We start from the raw sequence: 9,758 nt of genomic DNA on the forward strand, positions 1-9,758 counted from the left end.
GAGCACCAACACCTCGCGAAACTAATTAAAATGCGACGTGGCACTCGTCACCAGGTCTGACTGCGACTGTCATCATCGTTAATCTAACGCGAGCTCAACTCATCTTGGTTAGTGCCAGTGCCAGATGAACAAACAAACACAAAATTAGGAAGAGTGGCTAGCGTGATGCGATCTTCTTTGTTGCGCTTCCCTGCGGGGCCCACTAAGGGGGTGGCGTGGCGGGAAGCATCGAGGTAGCTCCAAGTCGTCCGGTTTGTGTCTGGATTAATATCAGCCTCAAGATATTTGCCGCCATCCTTTTTCTTCTCTTTATTTGCTTCATTTTCCGGACCACTCGATAGTGCAATGATTAACCTGGCGGTGCAAAAGAGGCCTAAGCGTTACATAAATTACAAGGAGGTCCCTAAAGAGAGGTTCCACTGTCTTCGCTCTTCACGGCGAAGACAAAGACATGGAGACGAGGAGAACGAAAATATGAGGGAGTCTCGACAAAGTTGGGTTTGGAGCCCAAAACTACTACATGTATGATATCTCCTTTCCGGTTTTCGTACGACATGGAATCAAACGAACTGCTACAATATTATGACATCGTTCTTTGGAATCCCATTGCCTGGAGCCTCCTGAACTAGTTCATCTTATCCGTTCCTAGCCATGCAAACATTAACAAACTAGAGACCCTCGTGGGAGGGATATGATTGATTATCAATCACACCCTCAGTTGATACCTTTCCATTCTCCACTGGTTGATCGGCATCTAGATCTCAGTCCGCACTGCAGTTTTTGATCCCAAACCAGCATTGTCTATTTTATCCATTTCCGTGAAAAGTAATTCCAGACACAGAACAACATTTCTCTTCAGAAGTTGTTCACTTATTTTTACTAGTACAGACTAATCACCTGATCTTAGCTCTAGCACCTCAAACTTAGAGCATGACCGTGCAGCCAAGAACCCGAGGAACCTACCGTGTTACCAGGCGATTTTTGTTTCTCACCTGCCCACATTTGTTTAGTGGTACTACTAAAAGTAATTATTTTGTGTTAAAAAAGGGTAAAAGTTTAACCGGCGGAAACAAATTCCGCTCCGCAATTCCATTTTATGATGCGGTTTCTAAAGGCACAGAGTATGTGAAAAATACAAAGGTGAACATGGGTGTGCCGTGTGCACGCACCCGCGTGAATAGTAAATTCATAAAAAAATACTAGAAAAAATTAAAAATTTCTAAAATTTTGAAGTATGAACCTTGGTCGATCATTCTACTCACGCGTGAAGTTTCATGATGTATTGCCACCCCATGGTATTCGAAAATACAAATGTGGCCATACCATTCATTAAATAGTGTTTTTTTTATATAGTTTCGATTAGCTTCAGTTTTGTCCCAAATTGCCACGGATGTGATTTCTTCGTGAAACATCATATACGAGTATACCGGTTGACTATGTATATTTAAAAAATAAATTCAGATTTTTTCGACTTTTTTAGAAATTTTTTGAATGTACTATTCGTAAAGGGTGCGCGCAATCATGTTCACCAAATACGCGTCCGTATGTTATTTTCCTAGCAAAAAGTAGCAAAGCCAACATCATGTCCAAATCAGCAGTACTCCACCACTCCTTAATTCCACTTCTTAATTAGTGCAAGCATCAATTACGACTACCACGGCACTACTAACAAGGACACTGACACGTGGGTCCCAAAAACATGTGGCCAGGGATTTTCCCGGCAGCCGACCGGAGAGAAAAAGCGCGGTGGGCCCGGCCTCACCAGGAGATATTAGCTGTCCGCCAAAGGTTTGGCCGGATGGGGGCGTGACGTGGCCGGCGCAAAAGCGCATGGAGCAAAACAGATCTTGTGGCTGGGAGTGCGCCTGCCCTTTGCTTCACTGTTGGGTCACACGCCGCACCAACAAAGATGGATGGATGATCCCCACCCGCATCCCCATTAAGAAATAACCTTATCATGTCAGCTGACCGTTTAGTACAGGCAGCAGCTTGATGTGTCAAGATTTGGAAAAAAAATTCTTGTCTTAGATTCGCATCCGTATTTAGACGAATCTAAGACAAGAATTTTGGGACGGACGGAGTATAACCTACCGTTGCATCAAGCAGAGCTCATGTTTCCCCTCAACAACAACAACAACAACAACAACGAAGGGGCAGATTTTATCTTAAGTTCGCCGCACTAGCAACAATTTTATGGCTGCAATTGTTGCGGGGGGGTTTCTGCCCTTTCCGGGGAAACCCACTTAATAGTTTGATGCGCGATTGTTCCGCGTGATATATGGTCGATTCGAGGAATAGTCGCGCCTGCTTTTCAGTTGAGTTGATGATTCGCGTTTCCTTTTTGTGGGCGTGGAGTGCCGAGTGTCCGTTCACTACTCACGGAGTCTCTCAAACACAAGGAAGCGACAACGAATCTTCTCGTCACCACACGACCAAAAATATATATGTGACATCACAACTCATATATAAAATGGACAACAAAATGCCTGAATATATGTGACATAAAAAGAAAGAAGAGAAGCCTAGATTCAGGCAAGCCGAGATATGGAAAGGCCACTTGCACGCGATGATTTTAGAGTTGCACTTGTTCTAAAATTTACGCTCGTCGGCACGATTTATCCAACTGGCCAATTCGACGATGTAATAAATTTACACTCGTCGGCACGATTTATCCAACTGGCCGATTCGACGATGTCGAGCCAGACGTATTGTGGGTTGGAGTCGCTCTTGAATATGTTCACATGGTTTCCTTTCTTTTCCAAAAAATAATAATTCATCACATGTAGGGGTTATTTTGGAACCAGAGAAAACATGACAATTAAGCACATTACTAATTGTTCGCAAAAATGATTCCTTTTGTCTGGAGCGCACGGTTCTATCCAAGACGTACGAAGTCTCTCGAACAAGATCATGAAATTATCAAGTTAAAATGAGAAGATATTCTTTTATTACCACACACTCCGAGGGCCAAAAATGTAACATCACCAATGTTAGACAAGACGAGAAATACGTGTCAAAAACTATGTGGCCAAGACGAGAGGAACCAATGTTAGACAAGCCGAGAAAGGGAAAGCCCACTCATGCATGATTAAATAAACTGGCCTTATCTAAAATTTACCAATGCCGCTAAAATTTATCCTAGAAATATCTCCAGAGGTTTGCTCCTGGCCTCTCATGTTCGAATGGCTCTAGATATCCGTGTCTCCCGCCCCCCTCGCCCCCCTCCGTCTCCACTTGTGCAAAACGCCGAGACCCCCATGCGTTGTCACGTGGATCATCCCGCGTACCACGGTAACAGCCGTAATGCAACAACAATGTCCCATGGAACAAACTATGTATGAGACAATAAACCGTGTGAAATTTTTGAAACAATATTCCAAACCATCATACAAATCACGTCTGGATAATCAAATAGCAAAATCACACTCAAACCGTATCACATCATCGTTTCAAATTTATGGCAAAGAAAAATACTACTAACAAAAAAAATACGCCTTTTTTTGGAGCTAGTAAGAAAAATACACTTGTATATACACTTGGACACGTGGGCCGGGGAGCAGATAAGGGAGAAAAGCGCGCCCAATGGGAGGAAAGTAGCAGCGAATGGGAGAGCCGGAAAAGGAAAGGGCGCGCGTGGGTCGCTGCGGGTGGGCCCGGGGCGTCCACAGCCACGAGCTGGCCGGCGCTTCTGGAAATTTCGGGGCTCCGACAGGCGGGCCCCGCGCGTGACGTGGCCGCCCTCCCCGCCCCTCCTCCCGAAAATATATTTCCGCCGCTCCTCCACCCCACCTTCCTCCTCCCTCCTCCGCCTCCGCTTCATCCTCCCCTCCGCCTCCGTCTCCCCCGGCAGCAGCACGTGCGCGCGCGCCCCGGCGGCCAGGCCCCTTTTAGCCGCGCCGCTCGTTTCGCCTCCTTTTCTTTTTCTCTGGGTCGGTTTCTTTGGGTCACGGTGCTTCGCCGGCCGGCTCCGGTCGTCGCCGAGGAGGGTGTTTTTTGGGAGCTTCCTGGACGATCCCGGCGTGAGCCGCTGCTTCTGTTCCCCGCCTTCGCCGTCGGCCGGTGGTGCTGTCTGCCGCCTGGCTCGTTCGATCTCGGTGACGGGGAGGCCGAGATTTGCAACTCCGGGGAACGGCTCATGGCCTCCATGGCGCTCGCGGAGGTAAAGATCCATTTTTTTCTTTCTTCTTCGCCCCGCGCATTCGCTGGCTGTTCTCGCCTGCTGCGAATTTTTACTTGCGCAGTAAAAACAAATTTTTTTGGAGGGATTTACCTTGCAGATTTCTGTTCTTGACGGCTTCTCCGTTACTAGATAATCTGCCAAAAAGATTTATCTGTTTATTTATTTCTGCAATACTAGTAGTATCTCGTTCATAGTGTTTTTTTCGGAGGGATTTTTATCCGTTTCTCTTGTGAGAAATGGCCCTGTTTCTAGACACTTCTGTTTTGGGAGGCTTCGAGAACTAGAGATGGGGAGGACACTACTTCCGTATTCCATATTTTAGTTAGAGCCACCTACCAAGCATGCCAGGAAGACACAGCACCAAATCCAGAAACAATGGATGGTGCTTTCCATCCCAGGTAAAATTCTGTTTAGCGCTGCACTTTTACAGTGTTGACTGTAAAATTACTACTGCTAGTAGTTACAGTCTTCATTTAATTCATTCATGAATGGTTGGTTGAGGACCAATCAGCATACCCCACTTTTGTTAGGAGCAGTGGCTCATGGTATATTTTTTTACTAGTACTCAATAGCAATCTGAACCTCTTTCTTCAGAAACATACTACTATGTAATTGTAGCTCAAATCATGCTGCAATGTTCAGTTAACCCTTATGGTGAAATCTGGCATTATTTTGCGTTGCTACGTAGTTACTGCTGGTATCTGGAACTGTTTGCAGGCATGGTCAGCAATGTGCTCTGCCTGAAATACTGATATTGTTTCTTCTGTTCTTGCCTACAGGAAAGGGATGCCTTGGATTCATCCAGGTTGCCAATCAGCCAAGGGCTATCGGTGGATGTCGCAATGCAGCCCAATGAGGAGGGGACGGGTGAGCATCCTGTCAAGGTACCCATTTCTTACCCATGTTTGAGATCTAAGAACAAATATGCTAGTTGGTCCCATCGGCGTATCATATATCATCGCCGTGATGCCTAACGATCTTCGTCTTGCTTTGATTAGCCTAGGAAGCCATACACGATCACGAAGCAGCGGGAGAAGTGGACGGAGGAAGAGCACGACAAGTTCCTGGAGGCGCTGAAGCTGTACGGACGGTCCTGGCGTCAGATACAAGGTGTGTGCAGCCTTTATAAGTATAGCGCATCTCGCATTATAATTTGAAGTAGTTGAAAATAGTGATTCTGATTCATCGGAACTGTTCTTTAGAACACATTGGCACAAAGACCGCTGTCCAAATCCGAAGCCATGCCCAGAAGTTTTTCTCCAAGGTGACTATGGCCCTTCCTGTAGTTATGATACATTTGGCCTGTATGCCACTCTGTGGACAGCGGTTTATTATGTTATATGTTTGTATAATACATGTACTTGTAGAAGCAGAATTGCTGGCAGCTAATTTGAACCCTTGGGATGTCTACCGTGTTTTCTCATGCGGTGTTTGCTTCTCGTGCAGGTGGTGCGTGAACCTGGTGCTAAAATTGAGATCGAGATCCCTCCCCCCAGGCCAAAGAGGAAACCACTGCATCCATATCCCCGCAAGCGTGCGAACTCCTGCAATGGAGCAAACCCAGCAAATGGGCAATCCAAGCTTGCTCCTATTTCATCTTCTTCTGGTTCTGACCAAGAGAATGGTTCTCCCATGTCGGTGCTATCTGTAATGCAGTCGGATGCTTTTGGATCATCGATGTCAAACCCATCATCTCGCAGTACCTCCCCAGAGTCGTCAGATGAGGAGAATAATGTTCTTCCAATGGTGAACGGAGGGGAAGGTCAACAAACAGGGATAGATCAATCCCACAAGGTAAACAACCATCATTCAGCCCAGTTAGCTGCACTGCTGAACAGTGTTGTTGAATGACCACTTGAACTTATTGGGCTGCTCTTGTGTCTTTCGCAGGAAGCTGATCAGGAAAACAAAGATACGGGTACCTCTGAAGAGGATTCTTCTGATGAGGTACAGGTAACAAGTGTGAAGCTGTTCGGGAAGACGGTCGTCATCCCAGACCCGAGGAAAAGATGCTCCCTGGATACAGGCTCAGGGCATGAGAACGGAGAGCAAACCTCACAATCCTCTAACAAAGGAACATCACAAGCCCCACTGGCTGTAGATATTCCAACACATACAAAGGGAGAGCAAATCTCACAATCCTCTAACAAGGCAACATCACCAGCCCCATTGGCTGTAGAGGTTCCGACGTATACAAATGGAGAGCAAATCTCAGAGTTCTCTAACAAGGCAACATCACAAGCCCCATTGGCTGTAGAGATTCAAGCATACGCTGCACCGACAAGTGGGTGGGTTCTTCCATACAATTCATTCCCGGTCCATTTCGGGGAATCAGCGGAAGCTAGAATTGCCCGTTTGCACATGTGGTGGCCATACTATGGGTTTCCTATGGTCCATCCAAGTGGACCGAGTGCAGTGGCACACAATGGAAAAGCTACTGATGAGAGCGAAGCTGTGAAAAGCCCTCCAGTTGAATCAAGCTCGGACTTCGATGACAATACTCAGGCAACAGCCAGCAAGCAGTGGAAAGTGCCCGAGTCGCTTGGAACAGCGCAGGCCCCTCCGTCGGTTTCTAATTTTCAGCTTAAACCAAGCACGAACTCGGCCTTCGTGAGAGTGAAGCCGATCATCAGCAGCGGAGATGAGCCGGCGAGGGGGTTCGTGCCGTACAAAAGATGTAGAGTCGAATGACGAAAGCGGGGATCTTCTTCCCCGTTTCTAATTTAACTATGAACCCTAGGAGGAGCCTGTTCCACATATTCCTTTGCTCCGGTGTATTCTTAGGTTTTACTTGCACATAGAGATTGGCGGCGGTCTGGCCCGGGAAATGCGCGTTGTTTCCTGCTTGCGCCTTGTAATGAGCAGGGCACAGGTGGTTGCTGTAAGTGCTGTAGGATAAAAAGCAGGAGGTTCTGTAGGGATGCCAATTCTCTGTCTGTCTCATGTTGTTGATGTAAAAGCAAAGAATTTTTGTGTCACTCTTGTTGATTCTTAATGGAAATCGATTTCTCTGAATGAATGAATGGGGCTGGCGTGTTTGATTGTTGCTGGGTGTTTGTGTTGGTAAGAGTCTGAAGATGCTGGTGCCTTTTGTCCTGAACATGCAGGCAGAGCTTGGCCGTGTTGTTTCAGAGTGTGACATGGAAGGAAATATTGTTCATCATTGGTAGCAATTGCATGCCTTTGAAGGTTTCCAGCCGTGGCTGCTAAATTCAATTCTGTCAAGCAAGAAGCAGAGGCTACTTAGGTGCTGAGAATTGTAGGGGACATAAAGGCTTGTTTGTTGTACTTGTGTATATATCCAGAGGATGCAAATATCTCATGTGGATAACCGAAATGGAAATGGGTAGCTGAAGGATTCATTGCGACAAGACGGGTAAATTTGTATCAAGAGCCAGAGAGTTATTTTGATGAACTTGTCAATAGAGGCTTGATCCAGCTTGTTGATGTAATGTTCACTATTATGATTTTAACAAAATTCTCAGGTTCATGATATGGTGCTTGACCTTATAATATCTCTATCAGATGAAGAGAATTTTGCCAGAGTTTTAAACCGTGTCTGCAATCTTTTTGCCAAACAAGACCCATCGACTATCACTGCAATCTTGTGGTTTGAACATAAATGGGCAATCCATGCCATCACAGGAAGCAAGTTACATATTCGCTCATGGAATGTGTTTGGAGTAACAAAGCGGATACCCCCACAAGTGGACTTCCAGTCTTTGCACATGTTTGACATATATGGGGGTCTGTAAAAAATATAGAAAGTTTTCTATCAACTGAGGTATTTGTGAATTCAGAGTGAAGGAATCACATAGCTTCCTGAAGATATCAGAAAGCTACAGAACTTAGAGACTCTTGATTTACGGGTCAGATCAGTTAGTAAACTGCCATCAACCATAGCCCTCCGATGGCTATAAAATTTGGTGTGGCAAAGAAACGGGTATAAAAATTTGCAGCAGGTGCGATGCCACCACTCTGATGGCTCAACCTTTCCCGGAATGCAACTCAAGTTTGGTTGAGATATAGCGATGGTTCTGACATAGGCATCGAACATCTTGCAAGCCTTGTGTACCTCCGGGTCCAAACTTTTTGTGATGACGCAACTCAGGAGGAGGCCTTGAAGATGAGATGTTTAAGAGTTATGAGGAGAAGGCAAAGGAGGGGGATAGGCGTAGGGAAGCAGGTGAGTATGTGCCTGCCCTGAAATCTATTTTCTTGTTCCATTCTTAGACTCGTTGTTTCTCTTGCGCAAGTTTTTTTTGTATCCGAATCATTTAAGCTATTTCATTGAATCCTCTAAGATATTTGGAAAATTCTAGATTCCTATGCTTCAACAACTAATTGAACTGAACCGTCTGTAGTTGCCTCGAGGTGTCAGGTTCATATCTCTGAATTTCAGCTGCACGTTCGTCGACAGCTTAGGTTTGTTCATAGCATGCTAGCCTAACTGTTTGACATTGGTGTATATATAATTGTGGAAAACTGGCAACCATAGCTAGTGCCCAGCTCACACCCCAAATTTTACTTCTGAAATTGTGGTAACCACTGCTCAGGTTATGGCAAACGAACCAACTTTTCTTCAACTCCTGCAATTGTTTTACTCTACTCCAAACGAACATCTATGCATTGCTCGGCTTGTAAAAAGATTCACCATCGGACAAATGTTCCTTTGGGGGAACAAAGAGGATATACTACTAATTAAATCAGGAAGCGAAATGCTACTGAAAGCCTGAAACTATGATAAACAGTGTTCAGTTTAAGTGTACATTTTCAGATCAATCCATGTGTTCATCAACGCTCAAAATCTCTCTCTCTTTTTTACATCAGCTTAAGCTATGCTCAGCTCAAGTTTAAATTTCAGATTAATTCTGGAACTGATTATCACTCAAAAGAGAATCCAGCAACGGGTACCACTTGCTTCTTCCATTCGTCGTGAGTCTGAAGACTCTGTTTTGAACCGAACCTCGCAGGAAGGAGAGGGAAAGGCCGTGTCTCTCCTGTTTTGTGCTTCGGCGTATTATAGATTTGTTTCTAGAGGTAGCCGTATGTCGAAGAGGACGCTCCGCCTGATCCTGGTACTGCTGGAACCATGTAGCATCCATATACATACCAATACCAAGCAGTTCAGCTGGTATACATATATATGAAAAAACCGAAGCTGTGAACAAAGGTGCTCTTGAAATTCAGAGATTTGAACCTGACATCTCGACACAGCCACAGCCGGTTCAGTTCAGTTGGTTACTGAAGCATAAACACTTTGCCTTTCCAAATACTCCCTCCGTATCAAAATATAAGACGTTTTTTGACACTATGACAGAGTTTAGTTCAGCTAGTATACTTATATATAATGAGAGGTTTTTTTTTACACTATGACACTATGACAGAGTTTAGGTTCTGTAGCCGGGCTATGGTTGATGGCAGTTTACCATGATAACAGCCCTGCAAATAGAGTAGCTTCCCAATATGTTATCTTCAGGAGCCTTTATATGCTTTTTTTTCTACAACGAAGAAAACCCTCACATGAGGAGCACAACCAAACACATCACATGGCACATGGTCAACACGGCAGGAACCT

At 45.2% G+C, this 9,758-nt stretch overlaps 1 protein-coding gene across 2 annotated transcripts; it reads left to right on the forward strand.

Moving 5' to 3' along the window:
• The first annotated feature begins 3,806 nt into the window (after positions 1-3,806).
• LOC119341385 (protein LHY-like) lies at positions 3,807-7,199 on the forward strand. Of its 2 annotated transcripts, none has more exons than XM_037613262.1 (6): positions 3,807-4,159; positions 4,960-5,064; positions 5,179-5,290; positions 5,383-5,444; positions 5,627-5,974; positions 6,071-7,199. In XM_037613262.1, exons 1-6 carry the CDS (start codon positions 4,136-4,138, stop codon positions 6,869-6,871), a joined length of 1,452 nt encoding a protein of 483 aa, XP_037469159.1. In that variant the 5' UTR covers positions 3,807-4,135; the 3' UTR covers positions 6,872-7,199. The 2 variants fall into 2 exon arrangements, with proteins under 2 accessions (XP_037469159.1, XP_037469158.1); XM_037613261.1 differs by lacking the exon at positions 3,807-4,159 and adding an exon at positions 4,182-4,578.
• The last annotated feature ends 2,559 nt before the right edge of the window (positions 7,200-9,758 follow it).

The sequence above is a fragment of the Triticum dicoccoides genome, chromosome 7B, assembly GCF_002162155.2.
Source record: "Triticum dicoccoides isolate Atlit2015 ecotype Zavitan chromosome 7B, WEW_v2.0, whole genome shotgun sequence".
In the NCBI taxonomy this organism is placed as follows: domain Eukaryota; kingdom Viridiplantae; phylum Streptophyta; class Magnoliopsida; order Poales; family Poaceae; genus Triticum; species Triticum dicoccoides.